At 39.3% G+C, this 22,929-nt stretch overlaps 1 protein-coding gene across 7 annotated transcripts in view; it reads right to left on the bottom strand.

Moving 5' to 3' along the window:
• The window catches only part of CPQ (carboxypeptidase Q), a 154,632-nt gene that overhangs the window by 76,593 nt on the left and 55,110 nt on the right, over positions 1-22,929 (bottom strand). For all 7 annotated transcript variants that reach the window (XM_014965147.1, XM_014965145.1, XM_014965146.1 and 4 more), the window contains one exon: positions 19,209-19,416. In XM_014965147.1, coding sequence (XP_014820633.1) covers positions 19,209-19,416 — 208 coding nt within the window. The remainder of the gene's footprint in view (positions 1-19,208; positions 19,417-22,929) is intronic.

Here is a 22,929-nt window from a genome sequence, read left to right as displayed (position 1 = left end):
TTAAATGTCATGAGAAATTGGGATACTGCAGACACAATTACAGCTATCTGAATATAGGGAAATTAAGAGGGCCACCATATTATTTGTTCTAGGTGAGAACATCACACAGTGTCCTTTTTTTATTAATCCACCATATGTTTAGCAGGTACCAAATATTCCCACAAAAGATAACTGTATGTAGGTAGCTGTATCTGCCTTGCAAGATTTGGATACCTGACCCCTGAGTTTTGAGAACCTGCAGAACTCCAACCTTCTACCAGTGCAGATGGTACCTTTTCAGCAACATGGACTACAGCCAAAGCAATTAAACCGTTTCATTCATTCCTCTAGAGCATTTACTCGGCTTCAGCTTATCAGTCCTTATTGCAAGATGCTCAGTGACCTGAACCTCAAAACGGGGAAGGATGACCCAAAGCTGGCAGGCAGTGCTGTGACACAGCTGTGGCTGGCCTGAACAACACAACAGCTGAGGTCACAGGTGGTGTCACCACCAACATTCACCCTCACCGAACACTTACATGGCAATGGTTAAAATACAGCTAATTTCTGTCCCTCTTACAAGATTAAAAGTTGCCCACATTAACACGACCACTCTCAGAAAAAATACTTTCTCCAAAAAACAAGTGTAAGTGCTTGACCAAGTGAATGTAATGCACTTGATCTTAAAGTAACGATGGGTACAAAACTTTAAGTAGTTATTATTAACTACTGTAACTAACACACTATAAACATTTTCATAACAAATAGGCAAATAATGCAGGTCTAAACTTTATCTACCAGCACTGTTCAAAGCATTTTCTGTTATCATAACAATTTCCGTTACCTAAAAAATGTTCATTGCCAGTTGCATTTCCAAAAGACACAGCTTTGAAAGACTGAACATGGTAACTCCATATAGATACAATTACATCTAATATCTAGATTCAGAGGTGGCATCCATCACATCTTTAAAGTTGTAGATTTTTCCCATCCCCTCTTTCAGCTCTGCTGTTGGGTAAATACCACATTTTCAAATGCCTTTTCAGAAACATTTTATCCCATCTAATAAAGCTATGCTAATTCCTCCAGGGCTCACAGTATCAATATTTTCCAGCTATTAACACTATAATTTCACTGAATAGCGTCAAAATGCTGTTCATTAATATTGATTAGGTATATTTCTTTACAAGTTGCATGTGCAACTGATCTGGTATTAGTGACAAAATGGTAGGCACCTACCTGTTTTATCTCCTGAAAGCTCTTTACCAAAGTTATACAGCAACAGTTCCACCCAAATTTCCCTTGCCATTATATAGCCTATTTAACTACTTCTATTGAACCTTTCTTAAGTTCATAATCAAAGAATTAATTACGTTTGTAGCTCGGCAATGAGAATTCTGAGCTATTAACATTGACTATTCCAGCACAATTTTTAACATAGTTTAACAACATTGAAAGCAACAGTTCATTCCTATTCTCTTGCCTTAAGCCTCCTAAGCAGTTTTACCAGCACAACCTGCTGGAAATAGTCTTGGCATGAGAAGTAGTTTGCTCAGTAGTTATTTGTAAGGATATTTGCTAATAATTCTACAGTCTAAAGTTATATTCCGTCACAGTTCCTTTCATGTGCTCAGAAAACCAAAAAACAAAAGAAGGTTCCCTCCTGCCCTCCTCAAAAATCATTCTGCTTTGCCCACTTCACATCATGGTCATCTGCATTTCTGTCACTTTGTTTTTAATTCTTTATAAACAATTTATAGAAGCAGAGCGTTTCCCATGATCAGATTTTTAGATATAGGTACACTCTTTTGCCCTCTGCTTAATCACTATATTATACAAACCCCACTCCTCTCACCCAATTTTTAAACCATGGTTGTTGTCCTTAAACGGGTAAGAGAAAAAAGCCAGCACAGTTCAGATGATAAAGTTCCTGCACGAAGGACACAGTGGATGCTAAGCCAGATTCCTCTGCCTGTTTTTTGCTTATAAAAATATCACACTTAATTAAGGGGCTTTTTTTAATTTTCTGACTGAGCGTAATATTGGCAAAAACAAATCAGGCACCAGTCAAAACAAATAAACCCTTTGATTTGCTCCTCTGACGACTCACACTGGTTGAGTGTAATTCATTCTTGAAAGAATTTCGCCCCCCGAATCCCACCCTGCGAGCGGCTTTCAGCCCCGTCAACAAAGCGGAGTGGGCTCTGGTTTTGGCGGGGAGGCTCAGTGATGTGGAGAACCTTGGCAGGGCTACAAAGGCTCGGCAGAATGGAGGCAGTCTAAACAGATACGGCTGTTTGGTTTCTCTGCCGGAACCGCTGAACACAGAAGTAAACTCTATGAAGCCTGTTTGCTCGCTCGAAGTATCACAAAAAGCACAGTTCATGATTAAGTCGGCTTTCTGCTGACAAAAAAACGTGCTTTAAAACCCCTTAAACAACAAGCATGTACAAATGTTAACTATTCTGTGCGCACAAAGGAGCTTCGGCTGAGATCGCTAAAAGCTTAGAGGAAACAGGATCAGCACAAAGGACACAAACCAAGCCAGGAATTTTAAACCCAGAATGCCTCTGGCTCTTCTGCTTGGAGAGTACAGGCAGAAGGACCATTCTACATTAGGCACTTAATACGAATCTCAAAACACTTGACCTATATTTCAAGGAGGAAAAATAAATAAGGATCAGAAGACTCTTTAAAACCTGTCTGATGTTGCAGGTACAAGACTGTCACGGAGTCACCTAATGTCTGCTTCCTGAGCACCTACCTCAGCTCTCCCAACTTCATGGGGACACTGCCAGTGCCCTGGACTTGTATGAGCTAAAAGCAGAGCAGATTGGGTATAGTTATACTGGTTCAACTGGGTCATAATGCATCCCTGCTTGGGCTCATTCTCCCCACCGGTTCAGCTTCAGCTCCACAGACTTGATCCTGCAGGTTTGCAGCCTGGGCACGGGAGGGTGGGCAATGGCACACTAAGGCAATTCCAGTCCTGGAACCTCATCGAAAGAGACACATTTCTCCAGCACAATCACTTGTGGCACCTTAATAAATCTGGTGCTCCACAATGTTCAAATTCTGTATGACATCCCAAGTCTCCCCCTCCAAAGCCACACTAAAATGATTTACGCCATAAAAAGGGTACATTAGCCTGTCAAGCACAGAAAGCACCATTCAAAATATTTAATTTCGCTGTAAAAACCTTTTATTGTTGTTGTTGTATGATTTTTTTTTTTTAGTAATTCAGCTACAGCAAAAATGATTCGCTCCAAGTTACTAAACCAGTAATTTATTAATCATTCTGTCTAGCCTAATAACTGCTGCACAACAAGCACTAAATAGAAGTTACAAACTCTTTTTCCCTTGAGCAATTTTCCCTGGATGCACAGCAATCCATTTACAGCATACAGAAATTAGTGAGTGAAAGGACTATAACAATTTATTTTATCTTCAGAAGAATTTGAGCTCCTGAGTGTGGCTTCACTCTTTCACATACGCTTTCCAACAAGACAGAAAATCAACAGTACCAAATCTACTTTCAGTTGCAGTGTTTTTCATCCTTGTAAGACATGGCAAAAAAGCCAAAAACAGTGTCACAGGTTTCAAAAGACGTCCCTATACAGTTAAATATTGAGACTAGGTTCAGTTAATATAGAATAATGCAGAAAATACACTGCATGAGAGGTAAGGGAAAAAAATACGCCCCAACAAACTGCATACGAATCTGTTGGATTTAGTCACTGCACCTGGTCCACAGCCTCTTGAATAAATAGCTTTATAAATCTTAATTGAAATGGAGTTTGCAGATATAACTTTGGTTATTAGATATAATTTAAATAAAAGTCTCTACTAAGAAACACAGACGGATTACATTTTCAAGGAAAAGTTCTTAAGTTATTGTTATATAAATACGTGCTCTGGTCCGTTCCCAGCCCTGACGACATTCATGGAATATCTTCCTGATTAGATCGCCAAGAACAATGTAAGTCCATACCCAAGTATGTCAGATATATATTATTTGTGAGCCATCACACCCAGAAACAAAGCATCTTACGCAGCAAAAATTTCTCCCAAAGTTTTCCAACTCTTCTTGGAATGAGCAGGTTTAAGTGAACAAAAATATTCCTATTTCAGTGCAGAACATGCATTTCCAGCCAAAGATTTTTCTCAAAAGTACGTAAGCCAGGCTGTGCAACACAAAACTTTCAGCAACCAGAAGAGGATTCAGCACATACAGCATTATTTTTTTTTTAAATAAAAATAAATTTAGAATACATTTTCCTTGGTACTTAAGATCATCCCATCATTATTACACCAGTTCATTCCCATGAATGCAAAAATAGAAATCTCTTCCTCCTAGACCTCTTCCTGAGAGTGCAAGTAAAAAAATAACCTTATTCACTCAGAGGTTTGCTTGGACAAGGAGGACACAAGCAGAAGGAAAAATTAAAATTCTAATGAATGGATATGAAGCCTGATTTTTTCCTTGGGAGAATCCACTTCCTCGTCTATATTCATTTCCCCTGGCAGTTGTCTCCTACCTGTTCACTGGCACACAAACTAACTGTAGAGATTTTGAAAAGTACATTCTAAAATGGACAGTGGAGTCACATACAGCATTAAAATTAAGGTACTAACATGAGATCCAGATTCTGCATTCAGCAGGAAACTACTGCAGTCAGCAGAACACTAGGATGGGAGCTCAGCACACAGGCTGCTGCCATTTGGTGTTTGCTGAGTCTTTGAAAAGCTGCTTAATTTCCAGCAAAAGAAAGAAAGGGGAAAAAAAAAAAAGACAGATCATCATGAGTCATGGATCTGGCCTGCTGCATCTTTTGGCAAAGAAGTTTAAAGCCAGTGAGTACTAGCATCACGAATATTTTGGGCATCCATGAGGACTACAAAATCCAACAGAATCCCCAGGCAAAGGAATGATTTCACCCAAGAGCAGAACTTGCAGGCTGGACTGGGGAGTTGAGTTTCTCTTACGTGTGCACCCTCAGAGGGACAGCCGCTCTGGGCTGTTGACCACCACAGACATACATTTCTCTACCCAGGGAAATACAAATGCCAGATTAATCCCCAGTGATTATTTTTTTTTCCAAGTTCTTGATAAGTCTGTCCTCTTCCTGCCAGTAGCATACAACGTCTCTTCGAATGCTTCTGCAGCCCAGACACAAACTGAGGAAATTTCAGCCAAATCCCGTTTTCCTGCTTCTTATCCCGAGTTCACCCACCAGCCCATCTACTGGGGGGAGGCCCTAAATTTTCAGTACAGTTTTTCATGGGGTTGGTACCCCTTATTCAGGTAGAACCCCCTACTCCAAAAGTCTGATCTTTCCCTGCCATTTAAGACATAATGTATGGCACTGAAGTCTAACACTACATCCCTCCTTAGCTGATTTTTTTTCCAAAACTAGATAAATAAAAAATTCTATATTCATAGTTGTAATATCAGAGTAGCCCTGGCTACCTATTAATCTTGGTAACAAGTACATGTTAAACACTCACTGTCAGTGTATCGTTCTGCAGGACGAGCATCTGCCATATACTGTTTGTCCTTTAACCTACTACAAGGGGAGAAAAATATGTATTGGAATGTCTTCTAAAAAGTTTGGTTTATTTTTGCTGGAGGAACAGTGTTTGCAGATGTACATGGTGCTGCATTTCTACGGCAGAGAAAGTGAGGTCAAAGGAAGCTGCCTTTCTGTGGAACAGAAGGTCAGCGAGAGCCCTTATTTCCCAAGGAATTTAAATCTGCAGGATTGGACCAACTTTTGAGAAGTAACATTTCCTACAACAGCTTTGTCAGAATGTGGCCCACCACATAAGAGGAGCATACCTACTGAGTTCTCATCCTGTGCTTTTAGATAGCACAGGCCTGTAAAACTGAAGAGCAGTAGAGAAGGATCAACACCTTGTATTCGACTAAATGACATTTAGGATAGGATACATATCTTACAATAGGATACATCTTCAGTAGAAGACAGAAGTATCAGGTCTGCAGATTCTTCAGAATGTCCTCTTGTCCCAACAGAACTCTCCTCTATCAAGTTCACCTGTTCTTCATTCATAAACTGACCTCATCTAAGATACAGTCTTGTTCCTATTACTATAGAAATATGTGCTGAGGAAGAAAGAGTATGTAGACTCGTCTCATCTACGTGTTATTGGTGCTTGTGGTCCATATTGTCTAACAGTTCACACCACAATTCTCTGAGGTCGTTGGAAAGCAGGGAGAACTGAATGACAGGAGTTTCATCACCACTCATGGGGACTGCTTCAGGAAGGACTTGAAGCATTTCAGCAGAGAGCTCAGGAAGACATGGATGGTCTCTCTGTTTTAACCATTAACATCACAACACAAGTGGCTCATCTTCTGGCCTGGACACCGACCATGCCAATTGTAGAAGGCTGAATTCTGAGAGACGAGCCTTTGAGTAGTTCTTCCGTGGTTCTGCTTGGGAATGAGAGGTTCAGGACAGAACAGCAGCTGGCACACCGAGTTTCTCTGGAGCTGCTCTGAATACTTCTTTTTTCCATTTCCTTTCGACACATAAATCAGAAATGAGATAACAATACTGCGTAGGAGAGGCAACCCTCTGTAGGTCACCTTGAACTCAGAGAGCAATTACTTCACATTTGTAAGTGAAATAAACATGCCTCACATCTCTAGCACTGCATGGATTACATCAAGTGGTCAACTGAAGAGGAAAAATCTCTTTAGAAACAATCAGTGACAAACCCCGACCTCCAACTGCTTTCAGTTTTCCTCAGGACTTGCCCTTGCACAGTCAGTGTGCCCCAGCCCAAACCAGCAACGCCGGGGAAGGCACCTTCACCACGTGTGAAAGCACTCAGCAGGGGAACAGCAGAGCAGGCGCACAAATAAATAAGGTTTACAGAAAAAAAAAACAACAGAATGGGTATTTCCATTCAGCTCTTCATTCAAAAACATGCTCCTGGCCAAGCTAAAGAGCCACAGAGGTCACGGGCTGAAGACCTGCACAGCACGCACTTCCTCTCCCCAGACCTGCAGCCTGCCCACCAGCTGACTCGCCCTGTCGGCCACCAAAAAGGTTTCCATCATGTGGTTCTCTGCAGGCCACAGTGCGAGAATTTGGCTGTAGCACCCAGCTAAACGAGCCTTCCTGTGCTTAATTTCAAACAAATGGGAGGAGGAGGAAAGACTCCCCACACCACTTCAAACGGGGACTGCAGTAACCCAGATGGTGGTGATCCCGTCTGGGGGAAGGCAGCTGGGTGACGGTGACGGGATGTGAGGGGAAGGGAGACAGACGTGTGGCATCCCCACCAACCCAAACTGAGCACTGCAGTGACAAACTTACCACACTCTTGTGTGGGTGTTGTTCCAGCGGTCAAGCCTGCACCTCCAGGTCTAAGACTGAAACGGCAGGTCACATTATTATCTTGAATTCATGTTTAATGTGGTTTTGTAAACTTTGTGATAGGTAGGCTACTTACAGAGCATTTTTCTTCATCACAAATATTTTTCTGCCATTTATTATGCATGTGAAAAAGTGATACAGAATTATTTCACTCCTTTCCTCACAGTTTGAGTCAATGCTGCTATCTAACTATGCTACCATTTTCCTTCACTTTTATTATTTTCAAAAAGCATTAAAACAAAGACTATAAAAACCTCTGAAAAAAAGGCTCGTTACTTTCACATCCCTTTTGCGAGTTTAAAAGAGGACTGTGATAAACATTTTAAATTTATCACTTTTAAAAATATTGACCTTATGTACTGATACATACATCCAACCAATTCCAATTTCACCTGCAGAACAAAATCTTTAAAGATGCATATTTCTTAAACCTGTACCAGAAAATCATTTTATTTTCTTCTAGAGGCAAAGGTTTGATTAAAGCTGAGACACTGCAGAGAAAATGAAGAGAGCTCTGAAAAAAATGGAAGCTCTTCACAGGACTGTCTAGATAACAGATAAAGTAAGGTTTCTTAATTACTAATTCAATAGGTCAGCAATTGCACAGCATTATGCTAATTGCTTCACCTCTGGATTGTCACCTGGTAGAGTTTATAGCTGGTTCACCAAGGAAGAGTGGGACAAAGATGTCTCTTATTCTACACTGCAAGAGATGGAGGCTTTGAGTTACATGCTGTTCCCTTGTCCACTGATGTAGTCACACCACCACAGAAGGTGATGAGGTTGGTCAGGAGGACTTGCCCTTGGTGAAGCCACATTGGGTGTCTCGAATCACCTCCCTGTCCTCCATGGGCCTTAGCATAGCTTCCAGAAGGATCTGTTCCATCAACTTCCCAGGCACAGAGATGAGACATACATCTAAATGAAAACGCAATTACAGACAAAGAAGATTCTTTCAAACCACTAAAACTGTATTTACAGCAATTTAAACAGTTTCAGTGTTGCTGGATTTAAACAGCTAAAATTACTGCAAGGTAGCTGGTCTTTCTTCAACTTCTCAGTGGCTTTCGAAGATAATCTTAATTAAATCCATTAAGCGATTCTCAGTTAATCAGGGAAAAGTTTGCTTGTAATTTTTTTTTTCTTTTAAACATACACAGCCCTTCCCAATTAAGGAGAAGTTTCCCATCAGAAAACAAAACTGAAATTTCTTTATGCTTCTAACGCAAATTTGAACTCATCAAAACTGAAATTTAGCAGCAAGTGATTTAATTTGACAGACATGAAAATTATGTGTTTTTTCTGATCTATATATTATTGGCTGGATCTTCAACAGCTTTGTCATACTGTAGAATCCTATGGCCAAGGGTCATCAAAAGAGCTTTTAACGTGCTACACAGAAAATTATCTCTCAAAGCAGAGGCTTTTAAGACGAACTGCAGCAATTCCAGCATGTTGAACAACCAGATGCTCTCTCAGCAGCCTGAGCTTTTTGCACTCAAGAAAGATTTTCTAGATGCCTCCACTTGTCTCCGTAGAAACACATTCTTCAAGTGTGACCCTTCAATGCTCTAACTTGTGGATCTATCTAAAACGCTTGCTCGCAGGGCAGGATGTTATCTTATTACTTTTGTGCCACAATTTGTACCACACCTGCTAAGTCCTAAGTACCTCACAACTGTTTCTCAGCAAATAAGGACCCTGTGTGAGCCACCAGGCCAGGGCACAGTGTACATTCCACTTCTGCTCCCTAAAGAAAAGCAGACCACATTTTGTCCTGATGACTATTGATGATTCCTATGAATTTGCCAAGATTATTCTGAATCTTTGTTCTCTCCTCCAGAGTATTTAATACTTTATCTTTGTGACCTTGGCAACACTTGCAATAACATTCTTCATTCCCTCACCGTGCTCCAGTCACCAGCAGATTCAGAAGGTCACAGTGAAGTGTGACTGTGAACATCCCTCGAGTTGTTCTTAATTCACAGCAAACCCTGTTACAGATAAATGAAAATGGAAGTAATCTGAGCGTTAGCCACTGCTGGCTTTGCGCAGCAAATAATCTCAAGCATTCTGAGAGGCTTCCTGGGTATTTTGCAGGGACAGGGAGGGCTGTTACATTGATCTCTAGCAGGAAATTATGTGTGTAACAAAGTCCACAGATAAAAGAATAAAAAGCTTATATATTTTCATATAATCTAGAATATTATTCTTACCATTTTTTTTAATTTAACCAATCTATCAAAGTCAGCTTATGTATATGCCTTTAAACTTAGCTGTATCTCTTTCCTGAAAGTCAGCAGTTAAATGTGTCTAGGCAATTTTAAATTAAACTACCAAATTAATCAATGAAAAAGTAAATGCACCACACTTAGTGGGTAAGGGTGCAATCCAATTATTTTGTCGAACTTATTTGAAGGTTGGAAACTCTAATGAATGAGAAAAAAAATTGTCAGACTTGGGCTTGCTATAAATAGGCTTATTAACTATAGCCTATTTATATGCAAGAACAGCTGCAGTCTTCCAGAAAGACTTGCAGAACAACTTGCAGAACGTGTTAAGAGACGGTCAAATAAAGTATCATCTGAACATTAATTCCAGCTAAGTGAACAGATTCCTGGAGCACTTTAGCATATCAACCGAGGTCAGTGGGCTTCAGGCAGAAGTGGAGAACATAAATCCAAGACAGCCCTGACTTCAGGTTTACAATGCCAAGAAACAAAATCATACCAGCAGAACAGACCACGAGCTGTAGTATCTGCTTGCAAGATAAGACAGAGAGGAACACACTCGTCAACAGTTCAAGATCTTGTTTTTCCTTTCCTTCACAAAGAATAATGTGATCTCAGGTCCTCTTCCTGATTGTTTGAAAGGGGAAAGAAGAGGAGGGAGGACATCATGTTTTAGAGCTCAGTAATCACTCTCCTGGCAAGAAGCTGGATGACAGACATTTCCCATTTGGAATGGTAGAATATGTTCTACTCTGCCGAGCAGCATGCCACAGATGAAGGTGTCCTAAAACTATCATATATATGTAGATATATATAGTTACAGCAACAAATTCCATTAGAGCGAAGGAATATTATTTCATTAAATACCCTCTCCCATAAGCAGCACATGAAATTTGGCACACGGAGAGGATGAGAAAAATCTTCATCCAGTTGACATCACTGAAAGCAGAAACTACGCACAATGACCATTAGATCCAGCTCACCATTGGAAAATAAAGCCCAGAATTTTAAGTGATGCAGAATTACTGAGACAGCATTACTATTCTTCCCTGCTGAGCTCAAATATTTAAAACACAAGGAAAAACATACTTCTATTTGCTTATATGCATCCTAGGACAAAACACCAATTTGGTGCAATTTTTAAAGCTGTATGCCTTCCAGACTATTTCATCGTACATCATGATATTATTCCATTCTCCACCCTATATATGATAATGTATGTATGATTAGATGAAATGGGACATAGGGATTTTTTTCTGAGTAATTTATAACAGGACATTGTACACTGTTCTTGAGACTAATATTTCACAGTGATGGTTGTAAATTCGAACACTGTGGTAGAAATCAGATGTCAAGGGACTATGTAACTACCAGAAGAATACACATTTTAGTTTATTTTTGTCCAAATTTGTAAACCAGTCTATGAAATAGACAACAGAATAAGATCTACTGGGAAAAACAAATGCAGACTGTGAGGAACGTGCTTTTCAGAACATATAAAGAAACAAACCTACAGAACCTGTGGTACAAAATACATTTTCTGTTAAGGACACTGTAACATGCCCTTTTTTTCCTTTGCAACCTCAGTAAAAAAGAAATGGGATCTCAGTCCTAAACATGTAAACCAGTTTACTTTTCTAACAAGTGCTATTGAAAAAAGTCAACCATATAAATCAGGAATTTGTCCAAAATTTCCATTTATCTGCTACAATGAATTAAAATTGTATTTATAAACAATGGAATTCTAGATAAATTACATATTACATCATGATATATTGTTGATATAAGTACCGATAATACTTGGAAACTCTATAAACAAAACTCATTCTTTGATTTAATTAAGATTTATGCCTGCCAGCCTCACAAGATCTTTAGCATTTTATTAACAAATATTCTGGACAAATTTTACTTGTATAACGAGCCTTACAGTGTATTTTGCTTTGCAAAACCACAAAAAAATACTTTTGCATCATTGTGACTACATTTACAATAAAGCTACAGTGGCAAAGTGCAAGGCCTTTCAGGTCTCAGAAGCCGATGGGACTCCTCCTATGCCAATGAAACTGTATAAAAGACTATCTAAGAATGGTATAAAAACCAAGAAGAAATTGATATCAGCATTTTGAAGCTCATACTAACAAAGCAAACCAAAGTCTTGAGACTAATTCTCTCATGCCAACTGTGGTCAGCTTATTGTTTTCACTGTCTCTCCCCACTCCTCATTCTCACAAACCCTAACAAGTCTACCCATCATTCTGCAGCCAGTTCAGTGTTTCTCAAAAATACTGTCTCTCTGCCCACTGAGACTATGAACTCTGCTAGATACTCTGCTACATCATCGAGTAACCTTCTCTCTCAGATGCTGCAACAACATGTTTCTTAGCTTAACACCTCTACCATCAGTATTTTCAGTCCACCTTTCCACCTTCTAAACTTTCACTGTTGGGTCTTCCTCTACATTGGTCCTATTTGTGAGAACCTCTGAATCTGTTGAGCAGCCTCTAAATCCAACCTGTACACTCTTAGACATGTAGTTTTCCATTAGAATTATGCAGAAAAGATGTATTGATGTATTTCTATAGCAATGCACTCATCTTCTGGACAGCAGACTCACTAGGACAAGAACTACCTCAGTCCTTCTGCTGTACAAGGTCAAGAATACAGTCCACACCGAACAAACACAAACATACTACTACAGCTATTTGACTACTTCTGTAGTGAATAGTTGTTTTGAAACTAACTCTTGACACTTGGCACAAGCATTTCTGGCGCCTATTTAATCATAATGAAAGCTGCGATACAGTTTCTTTCCTTCTTCCTCCTCAATATTGTGGTTTCTTACTTCATGCCTCAGGCAAGTACCATATCTGCCAAACCCAGGACTACTCCTTAGATACCCTTGTGTACTAGAATGAAAGAAGAATCCAGTGTAATTTTAGAAGATAACTTCTTCAATGTGGAGGAAAAAAAGCTTTCACAACCATTCTGTAAACCCTGTGTGTATTTGTAAATTATTACTGAAAAAAAAATCCCACAGTATTTCTTTAAACGGCTGTGTGGGAGTAGAAACAAAGGAATGGGTGGGAATAAAAAAAAATATTACAGTGTATCTGCTTACACTCACATCATCAAAAGGACTACAAAACCGTGTGATCAGATACGCTTGCTGACCAATAAAACAAGCACCATAAGTGTTTCTTTTTAACTTCTAGTTTCACAATTGAGTTGGTTGCAGCTTTAGAAGCAGCGAAGTTAAAATCCAACCAAATGCTTCAAAGGGTAGTGCACAGAGCAAATGTCTAGCGTGTAGCTTTGGGCTGATACCACCCTGGACTCAAACAGAAAAAGAGGTTGGGGTAGGCAGCCAGCTGACGTGTATATGGTGATACCTATGCCTAAGCTCAGGTGACAGGCAGAAAGTACACTGTCTTGAGTTTACATCAAAAGAATCCAAATGGAACATGTATAGCAGGCTGACAGCAGCGCTCTGTTCCTCCAAGCTCCACTTGACTCTAGTGAGGAAGGCCACCTAGATGTTCTCATCCCTTGCCACTGTCACTCTGGTGCTGCAGTACCCTAGGGTATCACCAGCTGTGTGCCAGCGAGTTGAGTTAGCACACTCTAAGAAGGTCCTTCTCCCTCTGGAGACCAGGTGTTGATGGTAAATAAAGTTGAGACGTTTTCTTCATATTGCAATAGCTCATATGCACTGACACCTACTGTGCCTCAGCTGGCAAGAGGAGGACCCTTTCAAAGAATTGCTGGCTTGCCCACACCCAGTGGAGCACAACCCTTGGTTCTGCTCTGGCACCACCAAGCTGAGAGACAAACTAACTTCAGGTGTCTCCAAGATCAGCAGAGCCCGCTACCACCCTGGCCCTCTCCCCAACTCTCAGCTGCCCATTTATAGATCTGGTCTAGTCAGTTTGAAAATATCTGAACATTATAAAGGTCACATCACACTGGTGAACCTGACCTGATGCCTTCCAGCAAAATGATTTCTGAAAAGATCTATGTTGGCTTGAGTCCTTCTTCCATGTTCACATTCCGTCGTTCCACCAGTATTTCAGACACGTACTCTAAGTACTGCAATGCTTTTTAACTGTTGCCCCTTAACGACATCAACCACCTATGTACAAATGACTTTTAAGATGTGCTTGTTGCATACACAGATACTAAGGTTTCCAAAAAAATGACTACTTTAGGGTGCATCAGTCATTCTGAGTCAGAAGGCAATCTATTACCAAGTTCTCCCTAGCAGAAATGAATGCTTTCAATAAGCTCTTGGGTTTTAAATGGGCAGTTCAAGTTTTAGAAGATTTGCCAAACACTACACCACAAAATTCAGCATGCACTTTAGTCCTGAAACTTGGTAGGCCTTCTAGGAGTTAAAAAAAAAAATAATTTAAATTGGTCAAGTTACAAAGAAAAATTTTCCTCCGTATCAGTTTCATGTTAATTGACTGTTTTCATCATGACAAAACCTCTGTTTAAGAACAAACGATGGCAATACTGCCACTCCCACAAGGCACAAAAACACCCCCCCCCAATTAATAATACAAAGTCTTGTTACTAATAAAACAAACACACACAGAGAGGGTACTACTTCTTTCTGCAAATATTGATACAAAAACTTCAAAGAAAATACGTTTCCTAAAAAATGACAGTGTTCCTTCTTCACCCTGTCTCTTGTTTCTTTTTCACCCTTTCTCCTCTTCTTCTTTCCCATCAGTTTGCTATCATGAAGTAATGGGCTGGCACTCTCAAAACCCAATCTCCATCATTAGCTCTTAAGTTCTTTTAAATTCTCTTAAATTTTAGGCGTCACAGGCATCAGCTTACAGTCCCAGAAGAGAGGTTCACAGAAGTGCATTTACAAATCCTTCAACATTTTGGATTGAATAGCAAAACAATCCACATGGAGAAAATGTGATAATGGAGCCATAACGTGATGGCACCAGACTCTTAAAACGTTTCTACTCAAAGCTCTATTGTATGCATGATTTAGTTTGAGCATAGGGATATCTGGAAGCCACATCAAAGAGCTAATGGATAGACATTTTGTTAACATATGTAGAACTGATGCCAGACCATAAAACAACATTGTACTGAGTATTACACATCTTCAGAGAAGTCTTTTTTTTTTTTCCCTGGGGTTGGGTTGTTGGTTTTTTTTCTTTTTGGTCTACAAATTATTTGTTCCCTTATGTGCATGAATGCCTAACAGGCTCAGAAGCCTGGACAGTTTTAATGTTCTCTTGTTCCCTGGAGCTTTGCCCAGTATCACAAATTCCGAAAGAGGGCTGATTTTTGAAATAGGGAAAGGAAAAAGAATGAAAAAATAAATAAGCCGCTATTTCCTTTGTAGAACAGGTTCTGTTACATCAGTCACAGACGGGTAAAGAACTTCACAATCTATTACCTTAGCATCTCTGTTTCTCAGGTCATTCCTAGGACTGCTACTTTCAAAGTGCTGTCCAAACTTGGCTCAGAGCTACAGCACATTCTTCAACGGTCTTTTATGCCTGTGGTGTTCAAAACAGAGTCACTTTTGAAATGGTACATTTTGTAGATATGGCACTCCATAAAAACAGGAGGCAAAAAAGCTGTATAGAGTGAATTCCTGGAACAGCTCTTCAGGATTCCAAAAAAGCCACTTATGAACTCCTCTGTTTCTGTGCTACAGTATTTATGCTAGATCATAGAATAATGAGCAACCATTAAATTTATGTACTTTGTAGGGCACTTAGGAAACAGTTTTCCCATCACTTAGTAACTGTGAGATAAGTAAAACAGCCCTGCACACCAAGAAATATACAGCACGGAAAGACGCTGAAAGTCAGGATTATGGAAGAGTTTTATCTTTATCCACTTTGATACCTTTTCAGTTAATCAAGTATTTTGTGGTTCTGTGTTTGGCACATTAGGTACAGTGAAGCCAGACTAACAAGAAACAGCCGCTATTTATAGCATTTCCCCAGAGATGGGAACGGTTGCTTCTGCACTTTAAGACCAATCATGTTACAACTGTATTAAAATGAGAAGACAAACATGTTTTACTGCCAGCTCTGCCTGAATTTCAAATGAAAACCACATTAGTTAACTTGTGAATTTCTCAGGCAGTCAGTCTCCAGTGTCAACTTACATAGTTTAAATAAAACATCTCACCAACACGCAATACAATAGAAAAGGATGCTAACAGCATGGTCGCAGGTTCAACACTGGGCTTCAAAAACTCCTTCTCCAAGCTAAAAGTCAGGAATGGAATGCAAATGTCTCTAGCCTGCGATAGCCTGGACCTCAGCAGGTTTTGCTACCACACCTTTCTTATTTCACAAACTCTTTGGCTCAACTGTCAGCAGTCATACAGGCTTAAATATGTTAAGTCCCACAACCCACAGGTTTTCCACTCTTGCTGCTGTCCTTGAGCACCGTGAGAATGGGATCCTTAGCTCGGAAAGACTGCCAGGACATCAAGTCATAGCATGTTTGGGCCCACTGCTTCCAATCTGTTTATATGAAGGAAAGCTTCATCTTGAACTCATTATCTTATAGGCATAGGCTTGCCTCCTTTGGGTACCTACAGATATTCAGGCCTCAGCCAGCACTGAACGAGGACCTTGGGACTGACAGTAAGGACGGTGGATGTCTCTGCTCAACACACATGGTCATGCCTGCCCTGACATTAGCAAGCATCCTGTCTGGAAAGAGCAGCCCTTCCCTAACTTAGAAGGAATAACACAAAGATAAACAGAACAGAGACATTGGTGAGACACTGAACTTTACTGACAGCATGACAAAATCCATTTCCTTTTTCTGTTCAGATGCTTTCCACATCACCTGAAAACTTGGCAGTGCAAAGTTGTGACTTACTGTAGGTTTCAAAGAACATTTTTGGTAGTTGGAGCAATTGATGCTAAAGCATTTGCTGACTGCTACTGGCTGGCCAAAGAGAAAGGATAAAGCAGAACAGAAAACTTGAAGTATCAGTGGGTTAACTTTCCAAAAGCCACCTGCGTGCCTTGGGTGCAGAGCTGCCTCAAAAAGCAACAGGACATCTGCACCCGTGTCACATCATCACTTCTGAAAATGAATGCATCCCCGAGAGCCTGATGCTGCACAAAGCAGTAATTACATTTCTTTAACCACTTTACCTTACTCAGAAACATAAATGTGTTGAAGTTAAGCAGAGGTGACTAAACAAAGGTTTGCAAGTTTGACAGTTCTGAGCATCAGTTTTGATGGTATCAAACATTTCTTGCAAGAGAAAAACAAAGCATGTATTAAAAGACTTTAAGAACACTAAGTCTAAAATACAGCTGACTGTTAGGAAGCTGTCAGAAGCATTTCAACAACTTTTTCTTCTGTTTCCCTTTACATTTTTCTAGATTTACTTCCCCCCCCCACCCCATTGCTATAAAGAATCCACACAAAACACTTGGAAAAATGACTGAAAAAGGAGGAACTGAACTGGACATGCTACAAGAGCACTCAAAGAAAAGAAAAAGGTAAGACAAAGAAATAAATAGTTTTCTCCTTTAAAGGATTTTAATAACGATATTCAACAATGCTTGTAACAGATAAAATTTTCAGACAAATATTATCTCAGTTCTTGGCGATTATTTTTAATAAACATGCTAAACTCTCACAGGAGGAATTAATGAATTATTTATAAATCAAGTAGTGTATCAAATTCTGGTCAATATACAGATGAACACAAACATGCCTAACATGCAGTTACATCTAGAACTCCATCAGTTCCCGCCAGAATTCTTCAGTATCCTACAGTGACCCTCATTTTCAATTTAATTTCCATTTCTTAAGTTATAATTTGCTGAAATACCTGTGACTAGTTATGTTTCACAGGCTTCAGCCTAATTTCAGACTGTTTTGCTTTAGACCTTTGTAAGAGCAATACCACCCGCTGCTGATTTCTCACCCAGAGTTCAGAGATCCAGATTTGCTTTTGTTTCAATTCAAAACTTAAATTGAAATTCTGGCGCGTGGAAATGGTACCTTTCTATTCCCCTGGATTTGTACTGCATTTTGAAACACTTTGGCATAAAGGGCATTGTAAGAGTTTGGGTCTGCAACGTATTTTATTGCCTAAATAGCTAGATGGTTCCCATTTTTACCAGAGTAACGCAGTGGAATGAGCGTGGTGAAGCTCCCATTAAGGCTCCAAGAGGAACTAAGGACTAAAAAACCTAAACATTCACTTGTTTTATTTTTCTGTTTCTTGGTTACATTTTGAAAGTGTGTCCACTACCACTCCCATTAACATCAGCAGGGGGTTTGTAAATAAGTCTTTACCCAGTGTTTCAAAAAACTGAGCTTCTCAGTGGAAGAAGTGGAGAGATCCCAACCCATTTCACTACTTAAAGAAGCAGAGCAGGACAGCAAAGAGAAAATCAAGTGCAGGCAAGCACCTTTACACAGCTTTGAAGGATACATTTGGACATTTCGTAACCTGAATTGAAATGTGGAATTTTGAAATACACCAAAAGTAATTCAGGAAAGATAGCCCATTAGCTGGTTAGAAGCATGGCTAAAAATTCACATGACAAAGTTAATTGTACCCTAATTTAGAAATTGAGGCATTGTATTTAATTTGATAAAAATGTGTTTCATGAAGCTAGACTCATAGGTGATGGTATGTAAACCAGTCAACTACGAGGGCAGTTACTTTTCCCTGGCCAGTGGCTTCTGAAACTGTACATTCATGCTGACACTGAAGGTCTCTAGACATCACAAGCCAGAGCTACAGAACTACCCCCTCAGAAAATCTTTTCAGAGCTATGCTTAGTTTAAAGGACAGGGACAGTCATTCTTATTTTTCATTGAAGTTAGAGAACGACAGTGTTTAAAAAAAGAATCGTGGCTCAGTAGATGAACTCTAGCAGCAATTTCTAGTGCTGCTGTAATTGAGGCTTCACCAGCATTTTCACAATTAACTATACTGACAGAGAAATCATTCCATGTCGTAAGCTGACAAAGACCTCGTACCAGGTCCAAATCCTTCAGCACCACAAATTCAGGTTGTATGATTTTTAGCTAAGAAGTTGGAAGAAAAGAGAAAGCAAGAAGTCTTAAAATGGAAACCAACAATTACGGATTAGCTAGTGTTCAAACAGAATTTGCAGACAGCTTTTTGATGGTTTATTCTTCCAAACTAACACATGTTCAATTCCTGCTAAACGCAGCAATGATTTTGCACAAGAAAAAACATCTTCAAAAAAGTAAAACTGACATCCTGCATTCACTTTTACATTTGAGGAAAAAAGCAAACAATTTTATTTCCAGAGAGCAGAATTTGCCTGATCAAGAAACCACTTGAAGATTATTAACAGAACAAGCAAACCTCAAGTACAAATCATTGCAGCAACCTTAACTTACTATTTGTTATTTAAAACACTCTAGAAGTGAGTATGGAGGTCTCAAATCTGGTACCTGAAAAAGACTGAAAAGCCAACTTGTTTGAAATGTAGAAGAGTAGGTGAATAAGAGTTACTCATTTGAGAGATTTCATCGGTTTTGTTTTTTCATATTTTTAAAGGACAAAATTAGTTTCTTTTTGTATATTCTCACTCACCTGCTCTGGGTACTTGCTTCCAACGATCTCTGCCACGGTGTTAAAGGAAGGAGAGTCTGGATAGGTTTTAGCCCCCATCTTCAGGTGCACAACAATCTTAGTTCCCCGTAAGGACATCCGTGACATCATTTCAGCATCTTCCACAGAGATGCAAGCAGTGGGAATCCGGGGCACAGCAGGGTTGTAATCCTGCCACCCAGTATGTGGGCTATCAAAAGAAACATAAAACCACAATGTTAACAACTTAGCTCTGTAAGTTATCATCATTATGTAGAATTATTAAAAAGAATACTTCCACTACCCTCCCCATCAGACTCTCAAAAAGGATATATTTACTATTTTTAAATAAACCTTTTCATAAAATACATCAAGTGTTTTTATGCTAGTTTGAATATCTGACTCTTACCATTCTATATGTCTGGAAAGCTATTCTGTGTAAGCTCTATTTACGTCACTGCCATGCTTTAACATTACAGTAGTAAATGTTCTGATACCACACTTTGCTGCTTCATCATGAAAAAAAGCAATGAAAAGACAGTAAGTAAACAGTTCGTAAGAAGTGCATTTTTTTCCCCAGTGACAACTAATGGAATTAAAATTCATTACTTCAACTATTTCAGCATCAGACTGGAGATTTATTTTGAAGAGCACTAATAAAGAGAACTGGAAAAAAAAAATCCAACAATTAAGTTGACACAGATTACGCCAAGAAGAAAAATATCTGCCACTAGATGTAAGGCTTCAGTGTCTTCCATTAAGGAACAGATAGACTTTGTGGAAATAAAAAAAAAAAAGGGGGGGGGGGGGGAACCCAAAAACAAAACCCCCAAATAATCACAAAATTCCTCTGACATTCACAGTGTGATATGGAGTTACTTCTTTCCTCTCAGAAAGCTGCAGTTTCATGACTATTTAAAGCAATTATTTCCCTTCCAGAGGCTCCTTCTACCGCCATGTGCAGAGCTAACTGGAGTGAGTGATTCCACATCTGACAACACGGGATCACTAAAAGGTAACGGACAAGTTCCTTAGTAACTTCCTTCAGTGTTTTTTCACATTTGGCCATTATTTACATATTTCTCATTTTCTGGTGCTTCTGTTGAGATCTTAGGATCTGACTTGCAGAAGTATTCAGCATTACAGCTGCAGCTGAAGTCAACGTTTTTAAAGTGAAATTGCATATAAAGCCAGATACAGTGGAAATTCACAAATACTTCTGATACTAAGTAATTCATTGCCTTAATTTCCCACTTGTAAAATGGGAATAAAAATATTCTTTGTTTCAAGAGGACAGACTGAATGAAAACCCACCTGGATACATTCCTGTCCAACCTGCTCTGGGTGAACCTGCTTTGGCAGGGAGGTTGGACTAGATGATTTCCAAAGGTCCCTTCTGACCCCTACCATTCTGTGATTCTGTGAAGAACCATTCTGATACCATAATAATGATCAGAAATTGACTGGTATACAATTACATATCCTAATCTGAAAATAAGCTTAGAATTGTGCATTGAAATATTAGGGTAAAACTCTGAATAAGCAGCTTTCCAGTACAGGCCATCTTCTGCAGTAGATCTGTAAGATGAAATAATACATCTGCAATCCTTCATTTCTGGTCTACTTTGTAATTCCCACATTTCAGTTGCTATTCCAGAGGTGTTTTCAAATTACATAAAATATTCAGGCATCTAGAGGCTTCTTCAATATTCTTATGAATATGCTATTTGCCTATTTGCCTCAGTTACTCAGTTATTTTTCAGCCAAATGCTAGTGAACTCAGTTTCTGAAGGAAATCTCTAGAACTAAATCATATCTTTAACTATGTTACTCTCTAAAGCTAAACTGTGTCTTCACCTACATGTTATCCTGTGAAGAAGGGCTAGAGTTGAAGCTTTCTAGACAGATTACAGACATTCTTCACATCAGCTGTTACAAATTTTAATACTATTTATCCATATATTAATAATAGGATTGCAGAAAAGGTGAGGTTGGCAGGGACCTCTGGAACTCGTCTGGTCCAACCCGGCTCCTCAACCAGGTCTACCCATAGACGGTTTTGCCCAGAACCATGACCAGAATATGTGAAAATCTTCACCTATTAGCCTACTTACAGTAGCAGACACATATTTTTATATATTTAACGAATTATTTTTTAAAAAGTTTGGTGGATTTTTAAGCTTTCTAAACTGGAAAAAAACCCCACGTAATTCCTGGAGGAGATACGGTGAGGAGAAAGGGAGAAATCCACTTTGTAAGGATATGGATTAGGTAAAATGGGAGAGATTGTTCAATTCTATTTGTTTAGAGAAATAAATCCTTCTCAGCAATAACAAGTCATATTGTAATCAATAACACAACCCACAGAGTGGATATGTATAAACATTTATTTGAAAAGAAAATACTAAAAATCAGTTACAAAGAGTCTTACAGGAGCTGCTTCAGAGCGCAGACAGATCTGTTTATTAGGTGGCAACAGTTTAGGAAATTATTGCTCCCAGTTGACAATGGCTGGACCTCATACAAACACCGGTGCCCCTTCTCCTCATCAGCTCTGCAGGTCAGGTACAGAGCTCACTTTGAAATAACACAGTTAGCCAGGTACTCAGAAGCTCTTGTGCCACATAATCCTCCCCTAGTGGGATAAACTCATGTAGAACTTTTAAGTTCAGATCTTACGTATTTTTTCTTTCCCTTTGTCCTTGTCCCACTTCTAAACTGCAACAATTTGCTGTATATGTTTAATGTTTCTTTGAGTGTTTGGGGATATATCCAGCATGCTAACCAGGAGACTTTCCAAAATACATAAAATAAACAACACACTAGGGAAAAAAAAAAAAAAAAAAGGAAAAAGAGAGATGACAATTTCATGTATTAATGTTAAGGAAAAAAACACATTCAACAACTGAGCAGAAACAGTTTCTGCTCATTTTAAATGAATCCATTCACCTGTGTCTTCTGGCAAGATTATGTCTTAGTACTAACATGTCGTGTACGCTTAACTGCAGTAATTCAAGTTTTATCACCACCTGTATTGATTTTACTCTTCTTGTTATTTCCCAGATGTTCAACAAAAGAACCCCCTAAAACTGTGTTTGTTTCTCCAATATAAGTAGCAATTACATTTCTTTCAGATGCTCAATCCCGATGCTCCACCACAACTGTGAATAAAGCTTCTGAGAACCTGCTGGGACGCACGCATGCATCCTTACACACCCTACATGAATGAATGCTTGCAGGTAGAAAATTTACCCCAGCCAGCCCCAAAAATAAACCCTGATGTCACCTTGCCATTTTTATGCTCAAACTACTATGCCAAGATAATAAAGGTAAACCCAACTACCCAACTAAAGACATTTTGGAACAAGCAGGCAGAGCCAGCAACTGTTCAGACGATACCAGGACCTGCAGGGAATGGGTGACTGTCCAAGTGATTGCCACAAAAAGGGAAATGGACCCTAAGAATTACCAGTACAAAGGCACTAGGCAATCTCTCAGTAATGTACATTCCTAATGCTACAAGATGAACTCACATTGAAAACATTCGTGACAGACACTAAGCAACCCGGGATATACCTGATGAAACTTTACATATATGCAAAACATGCAATGTGTTAAGTTTATCTACATAATAAATCGCTTAAAGTGTGAAAGAGTACATTAAAAAAAAAATCTAAGTAAAGTACATTAAGCCCCTTTTATGCAGAGTAACAAAAAACTGGAA

Source organism: Calidris pugnax, unplaced genomic scaffold (assembly GCF_001431845.1).
Source record: "Calidris pugnax isolate Ruff unplaced genomic scaffold, ASM143184v1 scaffold41, whole genome shotgun sequence".
Taxonomy (NCBI): Eukaryota; Metazoa; Chordata; class Aves; order Charadriiformes; family Scolopacidae; genus Calidris; species Calidris pugnax.
The sequence above is the reverse complement of the archived record's forward strand: the minus strand, read 5'-3'. Positions and strand labels throughout refer to the sequence as shown.